Raw genomic sequence first — 24,916 nt, 5'->3', positions numbered from 1 at the left:
GCACAAGCAAAATGTCTTTATATAGAAACGGTACAAAAGGCAACCCTTAGTACATAGCTGAAGCTAATGGACATGACATTACTAAACGTCTTACACTTGTACAGCATTCTGATATTTCAAAAGTACTTTCATAGACCATGACATCAATTGGGGGATTCTGTCATTGACAGAAGCCAAATCACTGGCTCAAGTCTTCAAGCTGGTAAATGACAGGTGGGATAGGAACTGACTTCTGGTCCAGTAAGGACTGTTTTCTCAGAAACTGGAATGTGTATATTACAGGACGCTTACTATATCAGGCATTGTTATCAAAGTTGTACACACATTAACTCTTTTTAATTCTCAGAATCATAAAGTTGATACTGTTATTGTATCCTTTCACAGATGAGGAAATCAAGGCCCAGAGGGGCTAATAAGTGGCGGAGCCAGCATCTGAACCTAAGCAATCTGGCCCCGGTGTCTTCCAAAATGAATTTTCCCACTTCAGTGGGAATATTATATGGAGGCTGATCACATACGCTGCTAGCTCCTACTAGACTGTACTCTACTTGAAAATAGGACTTTTTCCTCATTGTCTTTGTATGTCAACAGCAGCTAACATAACAAGGTCTTGATACATAGTTTCAGGATTTTGACACTTCTAACCTGTCTCAAACCACCGACTTCTGTGTCAAAAGTCTCCACTCCAAGATGGAAAGACTATTCTATTCTTCCACTGGAATACTCTTCTCAATTAATTAATTAACCAACAACTTATTTATCCCAGCTCTGAGGTTACAGTGATAAAACTGTTCAAGAATCTAGTAGGTTTCAGAGTGGATCTTCCCTGGTCTCCTGCATCTCATCTCAGTGCTGGTCACGGACAGACTTCATGTGACATGTCAACCTGCCCAACACCATGCCCACCTTCTTTCAATTGTGCTTTTGATTGAGTTAAAGCAATTCAGTGTTAACAGTAACAAGTAGGGAGCACTAAATTCACTGATAACTTGGCTAGTGACAGGGTCACTGGACGGACCCATGTTTCCCATGATCCATCAGCTGACCACCTGCACCCAGTCACCCAGGCTGCTTATGAATATGCAAATTCCTCGGCTGCACCCAGACATTCTAAACCGGAATCTCTGGAGGTAGGTTTCAACAAGTTGCATTTGTAACAGGCTTCCTTAGAGATCCTTATGCACAGAGATAAAGATCCACTGATTACAGATCAATAAATAATTTTAGTATTTTGATTTTGTTATACTCAAAACTCTTCTAGATTTCTCTTGCACTGCAACTAAAGCAATTGAAGTAAACCTATTTCTTTCTCATATTTCCTTGCACATATCACAGTCAACACCTTCCTTCCTTTTGGCATTTCCTTTTGATACCTGAATCAATTTACTCTGATCATAATTCAATCTTTTTGATGACTGTATTATCCAAATAACATATGTGCTATAGTTTAGGATAACCTCTAAAATTCCTGTACCAAAAATTTACAGGGATTATTTTTCTATTCATTGGCTGAATAAATAAGGCATTCACAGAAAGTAACACACCTGCCATCTGATCACTAATTTTCGGACTCAATTTGTGTGCACTATTAGAATTTATAAATTCCACTTTGAAATGTGCCTTTGACAGATCTGAAACATAGATAAGAGATTTTCTCAAGTTTATAGAAATAAAGTTAATATTAAAGCAGTATAACTATTTCTTGAAAATTAATATTTAAATAGCTAATACTGCATCACTTACATTTGATATTTGCAAAGAGGATAGTAGTTGTTTTAAATGGTACCATACATTTTAATGGATTCAGGCAATGTCTGTGGAATCCTTCATATATTACTCAGTCCTTCCCCTCATAAAATAAAGATATCATTAATACCCTTACTTTTATGTGAAAAGTTAAGAAAAAGCACTCCTTTAATTTCATAGTGATTATTACACACAAAGATATATTAAGTGCCAAACACAAGTTTCATCAAAAAATTTATGGCAATGAAACTTTGAGACTCTTAGTAGAAAGCAAAAGACCTTCCTTGTCCCCTCCTCTTCCCTGCCCCTCCTGAATCCGTAATTCTCTATCATCATATCCTATTTGATTTTCTTCATAGCAGTTATCACTATCTGAAGTTTTTTTCCTAATCTACTTGTTTACTTGTTTCCTGTCTGTTTCCTCCACTAAATTACAAGGTCTAAGAGACCAGAGTGTTACTATCTCATTCATCACTTATTCCCAGCACCTGGAACAGTGCCTGGTATATTTCTAGTGAAGAATTGTTGACCAAATGACTAAGTGAATGCATTCAAGTCCCATTGCAAATAGTGACTGAGACAAAAGAAGAATCCTTTTTAATTTTGTACTTTGGCTTCTAGCACTATGAAGCTAAGCTGGCTAATGTCTAACCTTCAGATGATATACCTTCAATATTGCTATCTGAGCAAAATTTTTAGAAAAACATAACTAATATCATGAAAGCACAGAGGGAGGTCAATGCAGCCTGTGACATTGTCATGATAATCCATGACATGTATGTAAAGGCCCTACTGCTGGCCTGGCTCATAACAGATCTCCAATTAATAAGACTGTTGTTATTAATTATACAGTAAATAGATTTCTTAACTTTTGAGGTTTCCTTTTTTGTTTGTTTCTGTGATCAAGACCTCACTGGTATATTATATTCATTATTTTAAGAAAAAGGAAATTTAAAGATTCTCCCAATTATATTATCCATTTTCGAGGATAAGAAACGTGTACATAGTTATTATGAACACAATAATTAGGACATTTTAAAAGAACTATTAATAAATGGGGATTCATGACAAAAAAAGGACTATTAAGTCAATTTTTCAAAACATATTTCCCTTTTTCAGAATGAGATATATTATGGCAGATGTGAAGGGAATGTAACATTTTAAAATAGCTCAATATGTTCAGATTCTGACATAAAATACATAGAAGAAAAAAGTATTGGTCACTACTTACCAGGGGTTCCTGAAAGATGTCAAGGTCGTGGTGAGAAGGTGTTGTAAACTTCTCACCACTTTACAAGGGTCTATCACTAATACGTGGTTGACTGAGTTAACAAGTGTAAATAAAGACTTCACGTTCGTGTTACCAAAGCAGCCTGCTTCTGACAGCCTGACGCTAAGGATAAACCAGGGCACTGACGTTAAATGAGCATTGAATCTGAGAGCCTGTTTACTTTGAAAGCAGATTTTTCACACTCACACACATTTCTATTCTGCTCTATGTCATGCTGCCACCTTGATGGCTCTCCCCTGCAGAACACATCCAAGGTGGCTACCAAGTTCAACATGTAAGGTTCAAACACTGGGTTCATTATACTTGAGTACATATAGGGGATGGGGAGACAAGTAGGGGAGGGGGTGCAGGGAAAAGGGATGGTGACCAGAGGAAAGAGCTAGATTGGTGGTCCTTTCTGAAATGATATGTTTGGCTCTAAATCCCACAAAATATTGAAGCCATTCAAGACAAAGTGTACTCCTAAAGCCATGTTAGTTTTTTCTCAGGTATTTCTTCCCTGTCGAGGACACTTGAGGAGGTTTGGAAGGTTTTCTGTATATTTTTAAATAGTCCCATTTAATCCCTACTGGGTTTAGTTCTAAATACGTGTGATACAATTTTATTCCGATTGTAACTCATCAAGGAGCTTTCTGTATCTTTTACCCTTGAGGAGGTGAATTCCAACAATTTATTACCCATAAAGTGAAATATCATTGTCTTTCCGTTGCCTAATAACTACCTCTTTCATGCTTCATGGATTACCAGACCTCCAGAAATGGCACAGGTAGCTCCCTACTCCCAACTTTTACATCCCTCCTTGTCTGCATCACGCGTTTTGAAACTTCATTACATATCCCCCAATGAAATGCCAAGTTCCTTGAGAACAGGGACCCTAGATCTCATTTTTTTTTTTTTTTTGCAGTACGCGGGCCTCTCACTGCTGTGGCCTCTCCCGTTGTGGAGCACAGGCTCCGGATGCGCAGGCTCAGCAGCCATGGCTCACGGGCCCAGCAGCTCCGCGGCATGTGGGATCTTCCCGGACCAGGGCACGAAACCGTGTCTCCTGCATCGGCAGGCGGACTCTCAACCACTGCGCCACCAGGGAATCCCCTAGATCTAATTTTTATATAACTGACATCCCTATCTTTCCCATTTCCGGCACCTTCCCTAGGACCTCTACTCTTTCTGATCCTATTGCCTTTCCCTTTGAGAAATCCCGATGCTTGAAATGTTTGCACAGGGAAACAGCGTGCAGCCCTTCTCTCTAGGGCTGTATGTAACCCTGTTATTAAGTCTTTTTGGTGGGCTTCGACCAGGCCTTCAAACAACATTCTAACTTTAAAGCAATTACGTGCAAAGTAAGATTATGCTGCTGTATTTCAAAAGCAACTCCGGACACCAAGAACTTTGGTATTTTTGGCCACAACAGTAAATTGTCAGGCAAAACACTATTTTGATTCTAACTAAAATTCATCACAAACACATTTAGCATAATATATACAGAAAAATGAACATTCTTCATCATTTCTCTTTTTGTTTTGTTTTGAACAAAATGAGCTTTTCCTCTTTGTGTAAAATGTAGAAGAAAAAAATATTTAAATGGAATAGCTGAATAGCTTAAAAATGGACCAATATAACAAAAAAATGACATTGAGCTACGTGTTGGAGGCGTTTGACAGATGGATAAATCCCTGAATCAAACATCTGAAAGTGGCCATTATATAATAGCTGATACCCTGAAAAACACTGTGTTTTCCAAAATTCTTAAAAGCTAATTCTATATCCACTGCTATTATATTTCCCTGCCAATTTGAAGAAAATAAACGATTCTAATCTTGGATTTCACAATCAGCTTTTAGAGCCAGTACATAGCTGGTGCTTAAAACAGCCCCAATGCAGACTATTGTGTCATTATATGGTAAATGCCAAAATAATATAATTAATCTTGACCATTTCACCAAATTAAAGGGTCTTAGAACAAAAAAGACAAGGCAATATGTATAAGCACATACAGCATTTTATAACTAAGTGCATTTCAAAAATTCTAAAGAAGTATTAACCTTGTAAAAGGAATTCAACATCTTTGGACACAACTGAGAACAACTGTGAAAAATATGTGCTATTTGCACGTATCAGAAACAGTGTTCATTTAGTTGTCTTTTATCAATAGGTCACTAAAACTTAAAATATGTTCACAACATTAAAAGTTATAAAGCCGGGCTTCCCTGGTGGAGCAGTGGTTGAGAGTCCACCTGCCGATGCAGGGGACACGGGTTCGTGCCCTGGTCCGGGAGGATCCCACATGCCGCGGAGCGGCTGGGCCCATGAGCCATGGCTGCTGAACCTGCACGTCCAGAGCCTGTGCTCCGCAACGGGAGGGGCCCCAACAATGAGAGGCCCGTGTACAGCCAAAAAAAAAGTTATAAAGCCAATTTTAAAGCTAACTATTACAGTTGTTTTAACTGTAGGTTCCTCGGTTTCAGGCACCATGACTTGGTTCTCACGTCACCCAGGATCTGAATAGCTGTTGTTCAGTGAATGCTTAGGACTGACTGGCACATGGCTTTAACAGAACATCTTCAAACAATCACAAATAACAGGGACAGGAAATAAGCGTTCTCTGCTACTAGGTAAATCCTCCCACAGAATGGAATGTTTTCCCCCCCAAATATTTCCCTAGCCTGGAGGAGGTTAGAGAAAGGCTGGAGGAGGTTTAGGTGAGCTTCTGCCAGTGAAGTGTGGCCTCCCTTTTTTTAATCACTTAGAAAAAGTGTGACCATAGATGCATACAGAGGGGTATTTAATTCTACCCTTAAAATGATCCTTCTTAGGGACCTCCCTGGTGGTCCAGTGGCTAAGACTCCACACTCCCAATGCAAGGGGCCCGGGTTCACTCCCTGATCAGGGAACTAGATCCTACGTGCTGCAACTAAGACCCGTTACAGCCAAATAAATATTAAACAAAAAAAAAAAAAAAAAAAAAAGCTTCTAAAGTGATCCTTCTTAGAGGAGGTTTTACAACATTGTAAATTGACTATATACTTCAAGAAGAAAATTAAAATTAAAAAAATGTTTAAAAGAAAAGATTTCCCCTCTCCCAATTTGACATGATTTCTCTTAACCCCAGTCGCCTTCTAAAACTGACTATATTTAATAAGGAAAACTCTTCTTAATATTTTTTTCATTATTCCAAAATAGTACAGGATCATTTCCCCTGCAGACATCAGGAGTCACTCTCAGAAACACAAAAACCAGCCTCGGACTCATACATATTTTTATAAAAGACTTTTCTGAGCTGACAAATACTAACTTTAAGGTTGGATAAGCAGTTGTTGAGGAAAATGTGCCACCTGTTCAGGAACAGCTGCTTCTGGCTGACGCAGAGCAGACAGGTCACCAGCGGGTACAAGGCCTGAGGAGAAAGAAGATGAAGTCACAGGATGATGTCTATTTCAACCAACCAGGTAACACACGCTCTCTGGACCCACCACCCATACATCTCCCCCTGTGTGCTGTGTGGGCCAGAACAAACAGGACACTTTGTAACACACCCAGGCGCAACAAGTGCCGTGCAGAGGTGGATATTTTGCAAATGCTTTCTGAGGACGATGGGGATGGAATACTCTAGAGTTATGTAGAGGGTAGAGAGTGAGTTTCATGGAGCATAAGTGGAAATCTGATTCACTGATTTAGTCTTCACTCATAAATTTTAAAAACAAACTATCGTAGATCACTCTCAGTCCTCAGGAAAAAAAGCAGGAAGGCACACTGATTTTGAAAATGTTACTAGCTTTTTTGCTCATAAACATCTACCAGTTTGTCCCTGTCTTAGAGGTAGGTGTATGTGTTTTCTTTTGCATGCAATCTTCCTGTAATTAAGGAAGATTCCTAAAAGAAATGTTACTGCATTGGTAAACTCCACCCAGACAAATTTAACCGCAGGAGGAATCTGCTTACGAGCGAATAAACAGAGGTGCTACTGTGCTTTTCCTGCCTAACTGGGCAGGTTTCCCACAGCAACTGGAGAAGACAGAAAAGCTTGAGGGCGGCCACCTAAACGATATACCATTTTGCTGAACCAGATTATGGCGCTCCCCAAAATTAGGGCTAGTGAAGATTAAAACAAAAATATAACTCGCTCATCCATTAACTTGAATTAGCAAAAATCTATTGCCACAATGAGATTCAGTGCTTAACAATCCATACACTTATTTTGTTGTTGTTGTTAACTTAGTTTTAAACTGACTTTGAACTATTACTGCCATTGAGTGCAACTCTAATTCCAGCCAGTAATTTAAAAACAAAAATACAAGCAGTCACAACGACCACAGAATGTAGACAAATGAGCAAATCTGTCACCACTGCCAGCAAAGCAACTGAGTATTTGCTCAAATAATGGTGGTAATGTTCATACTTTAAAGATTAGCATAAACAATGCTAGAAACCAGCTACCTAAGCAACCTGCTTCCTCCATACTATCACAATTACAGCTGGTCTACCACCTGCTGATTCATAAACCAGAGCTTTATTTACCATGGAGGAAAAAAGTTGTGGTAATTTAAAAGACTTTTCTATGCTGCTCTTCAGTACAAAAGCATTCCCCAAAACTGTTTTCTCAGCCTTCAGAGAATCTTTCCAATGGCCAACTATCTGTGTCCCAACTCCCTTTCCTGCCTGGTTCCCTTTTGATTTGGAATATCAGGATGGGAATTAGCCAGTGAAGCTTCCTGGGGATTGAGAAAAGAAACTGTTTTTATAAACTTTAGCCTTCAGACTGAAAAAATACTCAGAAATTAAAAAAAAATTAAGTTAAACCCATCTTGAAAATAAACAGTGGAATCTTTAGGACTAGAAGGGTCCTTGAGGTGACATGGTCTAATCCCCTTATGTTACCATGATTCAGTCATGGTCAATAATAGGTGAAAGCTCCAAAATTTGAAATGCTATCTGTCTTTGGGGAAGCTGTAGGTAATTCTCCCATCTGTGGAACCCTTATGACTCTCAAATAGATTTCAGCCTAGGAATTTTAGTCTCTGCAGTTTTGTCTTTTGAATTTTCTCAGAGTTACTAACCAAGGAATGCTTCTTTCGAGAAGAAAGTTCCAGCGTGGTATCATATAGGCTTTCAACAAAGTTCCTGAGGCAGGGAACATTTACTTCATTTTTAACAGCCTGAAATAGAGATGCATGTTTATATTATATTAATGAAATTGTTGCTTCTCTAATCCAATTTGAAGAAGTTCTTAAAAATGAAAATGTAACTCACAGCAGCAACTGGGACAAGAATTTCAACAAAAAGCCCAGCCAAGGCATGCTTGATATCTTTGTCTTTGACCTCGAGGAAGTAATGTGCACATTCCTAAGAAGTAGAAACAGAGTAAAGGGAGGGAGAAAGATTGAAATGTGCACAGAAAATGTATGTAAGCAAATATAAGCAAACAGATCTTAATTTAATCACACCCAATAACACAGCATATTCCATAATCTATTAAAAAAATCACTGGATTCAAGCATTTATACTTAAGTTCACAATATCTTCCAATGACATTTTACAAGGCTGGTTTTCTCACTCTCCCTCTAACTTCTATCCCCAAATCACTGAAAATCACTTTGTCCTTTGCTGAAAGGACAAAGCATCTATAACTAGCAGCCAGACATTCATCCACTGACTTACTGGTTGGTTCATTCAGTGACTCATTTGCAAGAAGTTTCTATTGACTACCTACTGTGTGGGGGGCCCTGGGGCCTTGATTAACCCACAAGCACAGATCCCCAGAGAAGGTAACCATGGGAAGAGAGGCAGAAGACATTAACCTTATTTTAGGCCCTGACAGCCCTGGGCACAGAGCTGTTTACTTGCGAGGCCCTGACATTTTAGGCGTTTATTATTCAGCTAGTTTCATGAGCAAGTCTGGAATGCTTCCCCTCCCCACCTCAGACAAGAAACCTTTATAATAATTTCTTAAGCAAGGATGTCTCTGCTCGTGGACTCCTGTCTACAAAAGGGTATTTTGGGTTGCCCAGGGAATAATATATTAGAAGACTTGGCCTGTCCAGCATTCTGCCAGCCGCTTTCCCCTTCCGGGCCTTTTGGGTGGTAACTTACTGTGGTCTTTTTTAGATGCTGCTTTCATGGAAAGGTCCAAGGCTACATGTATTTGTGATGACACTTTAATATCTGTATCAGCTATTACCTCTTATTTTCAGTCCACATTGGGACTATCACCAGCAACAGTTACTCAAGTTCCCAGTATATCAATATCATACTAAGACATCAGTCCAAGATAGGCACTGCCAGCATGGGAAGTCTTTGAGAGTTTCCCAGTACAGAATGGAGCTTTATGGTCCCCAGAATTGTGGCCCTTTTCCTACATTATTTTGCATATATATGTAAATACTGTCTCAAATCTTAATTCAAGTACATAGATACACAAATCATTAGCATAAGAGAGAGATAAAAATAGTGAGCATTTAGTGAGTCCAAGAATGCTCAGAACCACCTTCCAAAGTGAGTGTCATTATTACCACTCTGCAGACAAGGTAAGTGACACTGGGAGGGGTTAAGTGTGACTTGTCCAAGGTCACAAAGCCGGTAAGTGTTGAAGCTTGAATTCAAACCCAAGAAAGTTGATACAGGGCCTATATTCTTTTTTTTTTTTTTTTTTTTTGCGGTACGCGGGCCTCTCACTGCTGTGGCCTCTCCCGTTGCGGAGCACAGGCTCCGGACGGGCAGGCTCAGAGGCCATGGCTCACGGGCCCAGCCGCTCCGCGGCATGTGGGATCTTCCTGGGCCGGGGCACGAACCCGTGTCCCCTGCATCAGCAGATGGACTCTCAACCACTCTGCCACCAGGGAAGCCCTAAACTGCTTTTTTGAGATACAGTTCACATACCATGCAATTCACCCTTACAAAGTATATAACTTGATAGCTTTTAATATATTCACAATTGTACATCTTTCACCACAATCAAATTTAGAACCTTTTCATTATCCCAGAAAGAAACTTTGCACCTGTTAGCAGGCATCCCTGACCTCTGCATCCACAGCGTCCTCCTCCAGCCCTACACAACTAATCTACTTTTTGTCTCTACCGATTTGCCTATCCTGGACATTTACTATTATGAATAATGCTGCTATGAACGTTTGCATTCAAGTTTTTGTGTGGACATGTATTTTCATTTCTCTTGGCTATATACCTAGAATTGGAATTACTGGATTATATAGTAATTCTAGATTTAAACATTTGAGGAACTGCCAAACTGTTTCAGAAGCTGCTGTGCTGTTTTACATTCCCACCAGCAGTGTATGAGGGTTCCAATTTCTCTGCATCCCCACCAACAGATAACTTGCTGTTGTCTGTCCTTTTGCTCATAGCCATCCTAGTCGGTATGAAGTGGTACAACCTACACTCCTAACCCCTGTATCTAAACTCTTTATTAAGATCCTCACTAGATCTAATTCACAGCAGCACTAGAAAAAAAATCCCTTTAGATACTAAAGTTTTATAAAATCTAATAGAGCTGTGCGGACTTCCCTGGCATTCCAGTGGTTAAGACTCTGCGCTTCCAATGCAAGGGGCACAAGTTGGATGCCTGGTAGGGGAACTAAGATCCCACATGCCTGCCTTGTGGCCAAAAAAACAAGACAAAACAAAACACACACACACACACACACACACACACACACAGAAAAACTAATAGAGCTGTGTATTCTGGGAAATCCTCATTAGCAATAATTCTTTTTTTAGTACATAATGGTGAACACTGTGTCACAGACACCTAAACCTGTATGGTTTAGTTGATTTTTTAAAAATTGATTCCTTTTTATAGCATGAGTAAAAAAGATATCATTACTTAAAGTTCTGATGCCTGGAAATATTAACATCGCCAACTCAATGCTATCGATCTCCAAAAGTAAAAAATCAGCTATATTTTATTGACAGAACAATATGCAGCCAATGGGTAAAAAAGAGAAAAAAGAAGTCTACAAATAAGATTCCACTGTATACCCTACTCCAAAGGTGATATGAGTTTTAAAATGAAATTAAGTGCCTGAAACTCTATTACTTCGTTACGAAGCCCTGTATGAATTATTGAGGAAAAAGCATAGGATTTTTTTCCATATGGGCGAGCGAATGGGTTCTCACAGTCCAGGTCAGTCACTCTGAGGAAGGCAGATGCTTCAAGCTGACAGCCCCTTAGTTCTCCTGCCCAAGACAGTACCTGCATAAACTGGAGAGAGGCCTCAAAGTCCTCCACCGGATACATCTTAATTCGAAAGAACTTCATCCCCATTATCAAGCTGATAATGCTTTGCACAACATACGGGCTCTGTTCTTTGTGTCGTAATTCTTTGAGCTCTGCCATGAATTTCTTCTTTACAGCAGGGAATCTAACAAGAGAACGTGAGTGATTTATCAAATAATGGGTAGGAAAGTAACTGTAATGCAGGTCCCCAGCATCTAAGAGTGACAGGGCACAGTGACCGGGACCTTCGAATCAGCTGAAGTACAATGGCTGTCATCTTGTAAAGGTTTTGATATGGAGGAGTTAGTAAAGAGTCCCATCTTCTCCTTTCTTCTCTTATTCTATCAGATGCTCAACGTCTCCTTCAGGCTAGGGAGAAGATCCAAGGTTACTTAGAGCCTCTCAAAATGGTTCAGCTCTTAAACTGAGCGTGATGAAAAGCTCCATTTCCTCAGGCTTAGCAATTTCCCAGGTACTTACAGACCCTGAGGGCCTGAAGTATCGAACTGTGAGAAGATGAGCCATAACATAGGAGGCCAGGTATTTCTGACAATGACAGCAAATAACGCTAAGTAATAGTCCTACATCCATTTCCACAGTTTTCTGTTGTTGCTTCTTTTATAGTTTTAGGTCAATGATTATTGAAAAAAATATTTTCAGGTTGAAGGAAAATCTAGTAATGGGAAAATTCAAATCATCTCTAAAAGCTCTCTAATCATGTATGGGATTTTACAAATAAAAAGACACAGTCCCCAAGGAACTTAAGGTATTTATGTTGTTTGAAAGTAAAATAATATTAATAATTAACAACATTAATTACAACAACATCATCATAAAGAGTTTAAAAAGAGAATAGATCCTAAGAGGATGGAAAGTAGCAGATTGTCAAAGTGCCTAAGGGTAAAGGAACATATACAAACAAGTTATCCAAACTATTTCTGAGATGGCTGGTTTGACTTGGTTAAAAAAAGGAAAAACAAGGAAAGCATTCTAAGACTCATTGTATTTTGTTTCCTGAAACTATCAGCCTGAGTTTCTGCAAAGGATCAATTAGGAGCAAGGCATGATCACAGAGGGGAATAATCACAGACTATAAAAGTTAAAGGCCAATTAATAGAATCCCAGAAGTTTGGGAATCGCAACTTTTGACACCTCAAAGCAGAAATTTTAGGACATATAAGGGAGGTGGTAAACATACAGATATGGTGTCATCAAAAGGCAGTGCAAGAGGTGTATAATTGGCAAGTTGGCTGTTACGGGCTTCGTGAGAGCTGGCAATTTTCTCGTTCTCAGCTGGAATGCAGGAGGTTACATGGAGTTCATTTGGTAACAATCTGTTAAAATTGTTTGTATTTTCTAAACAACTTATGGATTTTTCTTTACGTTTGCTGCACACAAAAGAAAAAGATTTTAAGAAGGCGATGGAGCAGAAAATAGGTAGTGAATGCGTTTCCATTTTATGAATGAAGAAACAGATTGGAAGGTCAAAGTGAAAAAGATGAGACTTCGTGATCTTCTGATGTGAATTCCAGGAATTTCCACTATTTTGTAGCTGCCTTAGACAGTCATGAGCTGTGAAATGTAGTCCCTGTCTATTTAGAACAGTATACAGTTCAACTGGAAAGATAAGACAATGTAGCACTTACCATGAGCCATGTGAATAATAGTAATAATTTTAATAAGAATAATAACCAGTATTATTATTTATGAGGTATGTTAGCATGGGCCTGGGACTTTGCCTGGATCTCTCTGGTCCTTCAGGGAGGTTAAATGCCCCAGGCCAAATCACTTTCTCATATTTCACACTGTCCTTTATGTGAATAATACACCTGAAGAGGCTCTGGGGGCACTGGAGAAGGAAGGGGCTCTTTCCAGCTGGATAATCAAAGATTTCAGAGGTGATTTTTGTTAGGGTAAAGGGTGAACAGAGGTTTTAGGCAGAGACAGATGAAGGACAGGAAGCAGAAATGGCATAGCAAAGCGAAGGAAGTGACACTTTCAATCAAGATTATAAAAATTTATAAAATCTATAAAAACTAGATTTTTAAAAATTATATTTTATTTCAAATTATTTCCAAACAGTAAAAAAAAAAAAATCTATGGTTTTAATTTTGAAATGTGAGACTTTAAAAGAAAAAAGTAACTTTACAGGTTAGAGTTATATTGTTTTAAGGATCACATGATACTTAGAAAGTGTGTTTTCCTTTTCTAATCCGTGACTAAAACAAGGAGAGGGAGGAAAAGGCAGGTTATTTGTACACCTCACTATTTCAGTATTCTCACAAGTTAGTGGCTAAAACTCTATTTATTTCTCATTTAAAAATAAATATAGCTATCTTTTACTTTAAAAAGTCCCACATGACATAAACATGTTATTTTAAAATAAAAATAATCCAAAAATCTGTTTGCACTTAAAATCTATTTTCCCTTAAAATAATCTTAGGGAAAAATAAATTTCTTTTCAATGACCACGCCTAGAGTGTTTAGTATTCTTTAGTAAATACAGTAACTAAATGATTACTCAGTCTTCTGCTTTAAAATGTATAGTATACATTATTAAAGTGAGAGTATAAGAATGTATACATTAAAATTATATCACATAAAGACAGAGCAGTTTTGGAATGAATCTTACAAGCAATCATTGCTATTTAAATGAATATGTCAGATTTTAATCCAAAAAACTTACTTAAAAAAATCTAATTTTAACTTAATTGACTTTGAAAAAGTCAAGACCCTGGGTGAATATCACTTAATAGCAAAAAAAAAAATTTTTTTCCCTTAATGACAGGAATTGAACACATTATCACTAGTCAGATTAAAAATGGTGATTCTGCTAAAACGTAAAGACCAAACTAAATATTAATATCTAAAGTCAGAATGAAGAAGATATTTTATGTACATTACCCCTGTGATCTAGATATAAAATCTAAAATTAGAATTGTTACACTACTCAAGTTTATTTTTAAAAAAAGATAACCATCCTATACCAAATAGGCATACATCCTTTTTTCCCCACTGAGAACAAAGGAAACAGTAATTTTCTAAGGCGACAATAAAGTAATGGTCCTGGTGTACTTATGAGAAGAATGCATTGTGATAATTTGTAGTATGACACCAGTTTAAGACTGTACTGTTTATCAATAAAGGTTAACTCTATACTGACTGGTTAAGAATTTATCAATGGGATTACTATATATTACTGCAATTACTGCAAGAAGCCACTGGTGAAAGCGTTTTCTTGTGACTAAAAAGTACTAGAGCATTATCCAAATTGAGGCATTTATTATAGCCTACTATTGCAGAATTGAGACAAATACTGACATCAAAATTTTAAGAAGTCCTTGTTGGCAAGAAAACACTGGCTCAGTGGATCATCAATCAGACCTAATACGGAAATTCCTACAACCTTAGAATGTTGCCTTAATTATGACGTTGTCTCTCAATTCATTCTCAACCAACTGAAAATCGGTGTAGCTAAGGCAAGTCATTCTATGGTAACTGATATTGTTATGAACAGTTCACAAAACTAAGAAAAACACAAGAAGTCATTTCTGGCATATTAAACTTTCCAAATGATTGTATAAGAGAGTTAGCCTGGGGTAATTACAAAGGAATATGATGAGATTTCCAGGGTTTGACAAAGCAGCCAAAATATATATTAACAACTCATTTTTCTGATCTTTTCTAGGAATGAGGTAGAGACACATGAGTTAATTTGCCAGATAACTGTAGATTATTCCTTCAAAAAGCCAATACTTTTATTATTTAATTGCAATGGAAATCTCTCCAAAACGCATTACACTTTTTTTTTCATGAACTACAATTATTACAATGGGCTATAATAAAAGTACAATATATATTCTCATGCAAAATGGTCCAGGTAACTCTAATGTTTAGTTCTTATGTATGCTTTGGCCAGTTTCTCTTTCCTCTCTGTTGCTGTCAGTTTTTGAGCTTGATATTTCTCAGGGAGTCAGTGTATAAGTCTCTTCCATCTAGTACTGATGTTTTATGTGTTAGAAAAAAATAGGTAGTCAAGATGAATAGACAAACAGGGTTAGATTAAATAAGTCACCTCAAGGAGTTTTGGGGGTCTGTTTCCTGAGTTCTTGACTATGTTTTGGCTAGCTAAAGGTGTTGAGTAAGTACTTTAAAAAATTTTTGTTTTGTGATAAATTGAGTGTTTCCACACTGCTAAGTTAGGAAATTCCATCTCTTGAAGATACAAATCTTTCTGAGGGTTTCAATTTCACAAAGATCAGGGCATCACTGTTGCTCCAAGCTGGCCTCTTGGCTTGGATTCACATTATGTCTCTGGCTTCCTTTGCCTAACCTAGAAATTCAGGATCTTGCCTGATTTGCCTCAGGGTTGAATAAGATGAAGATGGGTGAATAGGGTGTGACATCACTTTTGGAAGAAGTATATTATTGCTAATAGTCTAATACCACTTTGTTCTAGCCTGCTAAGTAGTGTTATGGGGCCAGATATATTTAGCAATGAGAATTTTCTGACTTGTTTCCATGACAGAGTCTTGGACATTTTTAGCTCAGCTGAATTAAGTAAGGTCTATAGTAAAGGCACATTCTAGAATGGAATTTTCCCACTCATGGATGCTATATCATAACCACCCACTCATGGAATATAGAAAACAAAACTTTTAAAACTGATAAACTTCTTTGGAAAATTAAGCAGGAAGAAAAGTACTTTGGTTAGTTCATTTCTTTCTCGGATGCAATAGTCTGAAACTCATGGACTCTTGGTAGGATCTGGCCCAATTGCCAAGTGAAAAAGCTAAAGGAGAAAACAAATTGGAAAAAGACTTGGTACTTGCCCTGGGGAGCTTCTTGTGAGGCTCAGAGACAGGGCACACACAGCATAAATAAACCCTAGTTTCTGGTAAGTTCACACCCTCCCCCTTCCTGAGAGTAGGGCTGGGTTGGCGCAGAAGAGGCACTCATGTTCTTATGGTGAACAATTCTGAGGTTCACTTACTTAGCTTGTGCCAACACTCCAATGACTTCTGCATACAGGTCTGCCACAATGTGCATATTGGCAGTGTTAGGACCAAGGTACCTAAATAACATACAATTAGACAAGTTAGGAATCCCCCCAGGTCATCTGAAAAGAGCAAACTTGATTTAGTTTTAAGTACCCAACTTCTTCAAATTCGAAGATGACAAATTACTTTACCCTTCTTTGTACTTAAAGTGCTTGAAAGCCAAGTTAATAACATCATGTATTAAACTGTCTATTACAGGATGAAGTGGAATCTGGAAAAAAAAAAAGATGGCTCTTAACTTGGAAGGGAATATTAAAGATCAAATCAGTAAGAGTACTTACAATGAACTATATATGGCCTTTAACAATCAATAAATATAATTCATATGACATAGTATTTGAAATTCATGAACAATTTAATAAACTTGACCTTAAAAACGTAAGTAGTTTTTAGATAAATAAATCTTATCTAAAGTAACATTAAATTAATGACCTACCTGTTTCAAAACTTCTATTAATACTAAAGAAAAAATAAAATCAATGGCGAGGTCCCGTCTTTCCATTAAATAATCTCGCTGCTGTTCATCACTGTAAAATTTAAAATATTCACATTAAATGGGCACTGAAAATATCCTCAGAGTGATGTAATTCACCCAAAAATCTAGGACTCATCCCCAGTGGACTGCAAACCAATTTTGTTACGAAGAAACTGCAGTGGTAAATACACACTGAAGTTATTCCTATGATCAGTCTGGTGCAGTGGACAAACACTGGATTTGAATATTTGACTTCATGTTTTACATATCCAACCATGTCAACTTGGGTAGCTATTTGTGAGTCTACAGTTTCATCTTGTGGACTTTTTAAGGTACCTTTCAACACAGGAAACCTATCATCTGTAAAATGGAAACAAACATGATACAGGGCTCCGGTGCTAGAGGTAGACCCTGAGAGGATCTTGTGAAGAGTTAAACAACGGAAAGAAATAATATGATTACCTATGGAATCAGGACTGCAGTGGGAGGAGAAAGGATCAGCATTACATTTCGTTTCTTTTCCCCTGTCCCTCTCCTCTTGACCTTTTGCCACTTGAGATTTATGAGAGGAAGAAAGAAGATGTGAGGGGGTGGTGGAAGAGAGAAAGATTACAAAGCAGATAGAAGAAGAGGTAGGAGGAGCAAAGTGGAGTCATTGGAACTTATTCCAAAGTTAGGGAGCAGAATTAGCACCGTCAGGAGGACAGAAATGTGAGTTCATACCCCCTTCCCTTCATTTCCTGCTTCTCTAATGTACTGAGGACTAATTTGGAACTGAGCAACTGAAGCACAGAATAGTGGTAAAGAGTGTTAGTCTGGGGGTGGGGGTGTGATGAATTGGGCGATTGGGATTGACATGTATACACTGATGTGTATAAAACTGATAACTAATAAGAACCTGCTGTATAAAAAATAAACTAAAAAAAAAAGAGTGTTGGTTTTGGTAGAACAGTCCTGGGTGAAAATTACACCTCTTCTACTTACCAGTAATTTTTCCATCTACAAAATGGAAATAATAATAGTAATTATAGTAAGGTTTGCTTGAGTATTAAGAGAAAACGTGTCTTTAGTGGAGTCTCCCAAACATACAACTGCTCAGTACTTGCATATTAAATACAAGCAATGAGAAAGGATGACAGAATTTGGATTTGTCAGGCAGATATTTTCAAAATAAATCAAGACTATTTTAAATATGGCACGTTTTTCTCTTCAGTCAAGAGGGAATGAGAGGAAAGCATATAAAAGATATAAAAAAGAACTCTGGAGGAGCTCTGCAGCCTTGAGCAAGTCCAGTGAAGCCTGGTAGCTGACAGAGCAGGTCAACGAGGGAAGCTGCAGCTTTAACTTTCAAGGGGAAACGTATGGACAGGGCAGGAACTCCTTCATTCAGGATCATTTACAAACAGTCCTGCCAGGAGAAAGAGCAATGGACCAAACCATCCATCTGGAGCCCTCCAAGACCCACTAGAACTAGAACGTGCTGCTGCCAGATGAAGGGAGGAGAGGAAAACATATGGAGCTGCATTAAAAAGAGGGCGTCCACAAGTCTGACCCAGAAATTACATCATGGAGAAGAGAAACAGGAAGTCTGAAGACCACAGGGAGGGAAAACTCTCAAAGACAGCCAGCAGCAGTAGAGAGAAGAGGGCTATAGTAAGGGGTCTCCAAAAGGGGCCAGAGGAACTTGAAAAAGTAGCAAAAAAATCTTGGTAGAAACAAAATTTTAAACTCCTGATTCTGCTGTATTTAATAAGCCCATTTATGCTTTCAAATAAAAGGAAGACATATATCTCTCCAATAATGAATTCAACTTTATTGCTGGTTTGACGTCTAACTGCCAGGAGGAGCCAGAGGCATCTGACAAATTTATTTGGCAGTCAAAATGTTGATACTATACTAATCTTAGAAATCATAACCCAACAAATAGAACTACCATATGACCCAGCAATCCCACTACTGGGCATATACCCTGAGAAAACCATAATTCAAAAAAAGTCATGTACCAAAATGTTCATTGCAGCTCTATTTACAATAGCCAGGACATGGAAGCAACCTAAGTGCCCATCATCGGATGAATGGATAAAGAAGATGTGGCACATATATACAATGGAATATTACTCAGCCATAAAAAGAAACGAAATTGAGTTATTAGTAGTGAGGTGGATGGACCTAGAGTCTGTCATACAGAGTTAAATAAGTCAGAAAGAGAAAGACAAATACCGTATGCTAACACATATATATGGAATCTAAGAAAAAAAAGGTCATGAAGAACCTAGGGGTAAGACGGGAATAAAGACACAGACCTACTAGAGAATGGACTTGAGGATATGGGGAGGGGGAAGGGTAAGCTGTGACAAAGTGAGAGAGTGGCATGGACATATATACACTACTAAACGTAAAATAGATAGCTAGTGGGAAGCAGCCGCAAAGCACAGGGAGATCAGCTCGGTGCTTTGTGACCACCTAGAGGGGTGGGATAGGGAGAGTGAGAGGCAGACACAAGAGGGAGGAGATATGGAGATATATGTATATGTATAACTGATTCACTTTGTTATAAAGCAGAAACTAACACACCACTGTAAAGCAATTATACTCCAATAAAGATGTTAAAAAAAAAAAGGAATCATAACCCAAATACACATCCATCACATTTGACTGTTTTCAGTTGCTTATGCTTCTTCCTTAAGTTCCTCTTTTCTTGTTTCTATTAAGAGAAACCCTCATTATTAGCTATGTCATGTTCTAGAGACCCTCATTCTTTTGGCTTTGTCCCAAACACACATTCTCTCTTATTTTAAACTTTCAAGTGCTAACTAAAATGCAATTGAGTTGAATTTCACTGTCCTGATTCTCTGTTTGATCTCGGCAATTACTCTGATCTCCTGGAAATAATCAGTAATACAACCTAAAAAGCTATTCTTTTCAATCCATAAAGAAATCAATTCATGAACAATCTAGTTTTAGTAACTAAATTCTGACAAAACAGGACAAAACTAAAACTCACTTAATTCAACTCACTAAAACTGCGCCACTCTCCACCCCTAGAAAGTTTTAGTATCTATTCATAAGCTAACATGAAATAGGGGGAAATACTAAAATGACGCCATTAATTTATTAATCATACAGGCTGAACCGTTTTCAGACACAGGATTGAAATTTTACCTTTAACTTTGATACATTAAAAATATTTATGAGAGATTGCTAATTGGTATGGGGTTTCTTTTGGGGGCGATAAAAATATTCTTGAATTAGGCAGTGGTGATGGCTGCACAACCTTGTGAATATACTAAAAACACTGAGTTACACACTTTAAAAGGACGCAGTTTATGGTATGTGAATTATATCTCCATTTAAAAAAATTCTTCTTCAACTAAAATAATTATTCAATATGCAAAAGTTATTAATCTCTCCCCCAAACAAAATGATAAGTAAATGAATCTTCAATAGACTCAAGCATATTACAAAATGAAATTACAAGTTCAGATGAAATGTAATTTGGTAAAATAATAGGTCTTCAATTTCAAGAGAAGTTTACATATTTTTAAGTACTAGGAGTGTCAAGAAAAATGAGAGGGATAAATCAGTCACAAGTAGGAGTTAATATCTGATTTTCTGAGTGATTAATTTCAGTTATATTGTCTTTAAAAGCATTAAAAAATGTATAACCCATGTGGAGAAATCTAAGTGCTTTGAAAAATCTCGTTTTTTTTAAAGAAAGGTAAATGTATTAAACTTTCTTATATTTGCTACCTTGCTATAATAGGTTGATTTCAAACATATGAAATTATACATATTTACCTAAAATTCTGGGGGACATACATTCACTGGACAGAACGAGAATCTTAAGTTTTATGGCTGAAGAACTCATGTAGCAGCAAGTTCCACTTTTCAAATCCAATCAACAAAATTCTCAGCTAGAAGGGAAGTTAGAGATGGGGTGATCGGACTTCCCCCTTTGTCACGAAAAGGCTGGGAGCTGGGGAGCTGCTGGGGAGCTCGCCAAAGCCACATGGCTAATTAGTGGCAGCTGCATGACTACCTCTAAGGTCCATCCCAGCGTCCTTTGCACTACAGTACCCTGGGCACTCAAGGTTACGAATGCAGATCCAAATATCTAGGCAATGTCGTGCAGGGCCTGCTGCAGGCTTTCTGCCTTCAGGTGCAGACTGGAGGAGAGAGGGCCCAGGAGAGAAGCAGGCAAGAGGGTTACCTAGGGTCCTTGACACCCTGCCCCCACCACTGTCAAAATAAGGCCGTGTAAGAATTTTCAACCTGTGACAGCTGGCAGTGACAAATTCTCCAAATGTGCCACCTGCTAGACAAGGTGGTGCTCATGTGTAAAGAGGCAGGAAGATGTAGAAGCCACCCAACTCCCACTTTGATTTGTTTCAAGAAAGAAAAGAAAAGAAAAGAAAGAAAGAAAGAGAAAGGAAGGAAAGAAAGAAAAGAAAGAAAGAGAAAGAAAGGAAAGAAAGAAAAAGAAGGAAAGAAAGAACAAGAAAGAGGGCTTCCCTGGTGGTGCAGTGGTTGAGAGTCCGCCTGCTGATGCAGGGGACACGGGTTCGTGCCCCGGTCCGGGAAGATCCCACATGCTGCGGAGCGGCTGGGCCCGCGAGCCACAACAGTGAGAGGCCCATGTACCACAAAAAAAAAAAAAAAAAAAAAAAAAAAAGAAAAAGAAAGACAGAAAAAACTATAATCCTCATAATCCTTACAGAAGAGAAGTGTACCTTTTGGATTTATTGCTGGTTCTTGGTCTGTATTCATGCGATTCATCCTCAATGCCATTTTGCCTTTTATACCAGTCAAATAACGTACGTAGAATGGAAGGCAGGCAGTACTCAGAAAGGGAGCTCATTGAACTGATGACCTACAGAGAAAAGCAGGCGATTAAAAAGCTTTGGTGGCACTGCCAATTACTGAGAAACTTTTTATTTCACAAATAACTCCAAACCGTAGTCACTACAAAATTTTCTTATTTATCACAGTCCTCTCCTTAATAATCTTTAATAGTACATTCCCAAGAACCCGTTTCTTACTGTTGACAGATGTTCCTAATATAATAACTTTGTGGTTTAAGAAAGATAATTACTTTGACTCCCTTTCATTCTAGAAGTCAGATGTTAATTGCATACAGGTTATTCATGGACTGCAAAGAAATTATTTTCCCACAGCATCTAAGAAATACAGTGACTGGTACTACTTAGGTCCTCAAAAATGCTTGTTATATAAATAAATACATTAATTAATATGATTACCTTAATGGCTTAGGTGAAATAAGCAATTCTATCCCCCAAACAAATAACCTAAGTGGTAATGCAATGTATGGTTTTCTGCCAATAATCATTCATAAACTAATCTGAGGTGTACCCCAAATTAGACTCAATGAATCAGTAGCAGTAATTTACTCTGTATTACATCAAAGGCAAACATCTCCCCTCTTTAAACAACAAACATACCTTTGATAGATGAGTTAATCTACTTTCCTTATTTTGGAAAGATTCCTGATCTTTTATTAAGTATCACTCCTCAACTGAACTTCAGTCCATATCTTATATTATAATACATGCAAAAATGAACTCAGAATGGGTCATAGACCTAAGTATAACACCTAAAACTATAAAACTTCTGAAAAAAACATAGGGGAAAATCCTTGTGACTTTGGGGTAGGTGAGGATTTCTTAGGGATCAAACCAAAAGCAAATTCCATGAGAATTCGATATACTGAAAATCATCAAAATTAAAAGTTTAAGCTTTTAGAAGGATGCTGTTAAGTGATGAAAGGACCAGCCACAGAATGGGAGAAAATATTTGCAGAACACCTCTCTGATAAAGGTCTTATAACCAGAATGTGTCAAAGTACAATGAGATAGGTTTTAATTACTTAATTAACAAACAGTATAGGCAAATCATAACACCCAGCACTGATGAGAGAGGAATTTATCTCAAGTACATAATTAGAGATGAGTAAGAATGTTCAGGACAGCATGACTTATTATAGCAAAAAAATGGAAACAAATGTCCTGCTATAGGTAAATGCCTGAATCCAATGTGGAATTTGATGGAGATTATCTATGAAACCGTTAAAAATCTCATTTCAAAAATATTTAATGCTATGAAAATGTTCATGATACGTTAAGTGAAAAAAGAGTGAAAAATCATTTAATTGGTATGATCCCAATTTGATAGAGACCCATATAAGTATGCATATATAGAAAATAAGGCCAGAAGAAAATATACCAACATATTAAGAGTACATATTGCAATCAGGAGAGATCTCAGGAGAGAGATCACCAGAGGGACAGGGTAAGTGGGAGTTTAAAAAAAAATGAAGGTAGGATTTTACCTGGGCCTTTTTAAAAGAAAGGGTAGAAATATGAAATGAGAGTCAAGAAAGAAACTAAGCAAGGAGCCTAAGCAGGAAATCCTACCGTCATGAAGCTACAAAATAATTGTTTGTTGATAATAATTATGTGATTAACGAAGGTTTTGAAGGAACTGAAAGAAGAAATATCTGACTGATGTAGGGACTTTGGTTCACCAGAGTGGAGAGAAATAATGTTGAAAATTTTAAGTTGGAACTAAATCATAAAAGGTACTTTTAATGCCGGTCTATACAATTTCAGTTTTCTTCTCTAGAAAATGAGAAGCCCCTAAAGATTTCTGAGTAGTATACTCAGCCCATAAATATGGTGTTTGGGGAGGTTTAATCTAGCAGTGACATGTAGGCTGGACCGAAGTGGTTTGCAAACAGAGGCAGTTAAGAGAATACACAACACATGCTTGAATCTAATGAGGTTATTACTGCAACAGTTCCAGGAGTGCAGGGCTCAGAGCCTGAGCTGGGGAGGTGGCAGAAGAAACGGAAAACGTTAGTTAACTTGAAGTATTTCTGTAGTTAAGCAGGCTAGGCTTAACTTCCTTTTACAGAAGCAGGAAACTAGAGCAATGAAAGCGCAAGTGCTTCATGTCAACAGGACTTTCCACTGTCACCTTTAAAACAAGCCCTAAGACTGAGCAAAGCAATGATTGCTTTCTTTCTCAGATTCTATGTCTTGATAGCTTATTTCATGCTCTCTCTCTTATAATTATGGTTATAGGTACATCATACAAAATTGTGCATTATCTTTAGTTATGGGTTAAGTTAAAAAAATAAACAGGCTATTGCATTTAGCCTGCCTGGTGAACCTAGTCACCGTTATAGGGTTCTGTAATTTAAAAATATCTAATTATTTTTTTTTAAAAGAGCCCTCCCCTCCAGGCTGTAACATTCACAGGCACAACAAATTTTCCTGCTCTTCCTTTGGATATAACAGCAGGAAATTTTTGGAGGAAAGCCGACCATGGTGTGCCAAGGGGGTAATTTCCTAGTTCTCTCTAAAGTTACCCCAGGTAATCTCCTACCTCTCTAAAGTTATCCAGAAAGGATATTTCTTCAAGTTGTCATCATCTAAAATATTTTGAATTGGGAAACAAAGAGGGTTCCTCCCACATGGGCATTCAGAGTCCCTGACCAAGGGTTAATTCTGTCTTAATTACTGAATAGGTAATAAAATCCCAAAGCCACTACGATTATGTTTCAGTAATTTAAAAACACTTGTGCAAGTCTGGATGAGACTTAAGGAGACATGATGACCAAACGTACTGTGGCATCCTCGATGGTATCCTGGAACGGAAGACACATATCAGGGAAAACCAAACGAAATACAAATGAAGTATAGAATTTAGTTCATAATAATGTACTGATATTGGTTTCTTAGTTATGACAAATGTACCCTGGTAATGTAAGATGTTAATAGGAAAAACTGGGTACGGGGTATAGGACAACTGTCTGTACTATCTTTGCAACTTTTCCATAAATCCAAAACTATTCTGAAATAAAATGTTTATTTAAAAAACATTACAGAATATTGAGTAGAGTTCCCAATATTCTATAATAACCTAAATGGGAAAAGAATTTGAAAAATATTCGAATAGATACATGGATATGTATAACTGAATTACTTTGCTGTACACCTGAAACTAATACAACATTGTTAATCAACTACACTCCAATATAAAATAAAAATTTAAAAAAATTTCTGTGTGACATTTACAAGCTCCTTTATTTACTTCAG

At 37.7% G+C, this 24,916-nt stretch overlaps 1 protein-coding gene across 2 annotated transcripts in view; it reads right to left on the bottom strand.

Annotated features, from left to right (window-relative positions):
- Positions 1-24,916, bottom strand: part of FRY (FRY microtubule binding protein) — a 322,162-nt gene that overhangs the window by 137,326 nt on the left and 159,920 nt on the right. For both annotated transcript variants that reach the window (XM_081214715.1, XM_081214716.1), the window contains exons 4-11: positions 21,530-21,669; positions 16,761-16,851; positions 16,456-16,535; positions 16,258-16,338; positions 11,241-11,409; positions 8,285-8,377; positions 8,092-8,190; positions 6,330-6,431 (exon numbers count right to left, since the gene is read on the bottom strand). In XM_081214715.1, coding sequence (XP_081070841.1) covers positions 6,330-6,431; positions 8,092-8,190; positions 8,285-8,377; positions 11,241-11,409; positions 16,258-16,338; positions 16,456-16,535; positions 16,761-16,851; positions 21,530-21,669 — 855 coding nt within the window. The remainder of the gene's footprint in view (positions 1-6,329; positions 6,432-8,091; positions 8,191-8,284; positions 8,378-11,240; positions 11,410-16,257; positions 16,339-16,455; positions 16,536-16,760; positions 16,852-21,529; positions 21,670-24,916) is intronic.

The sequence above is a fragment of the Mesoplodon bidens genome (genome assembly GCF_964165515.1).
Source record: "Mesoplodon bidens genome assembly, chromosome: 17".
Taxonomy (NCBI): domain Eukaryota; kingdom Metazoa; phylum Chordata; class Mammalia; order Artiodactyla; family Ziphiidae; genus Mesoplodon; species Mesoplodon bidens.
The sequence above is the reverse complement of the archived record's forward strand: the minus strand, read 5'-3'. Positions and strand labels throughout refer to the sequence as shown.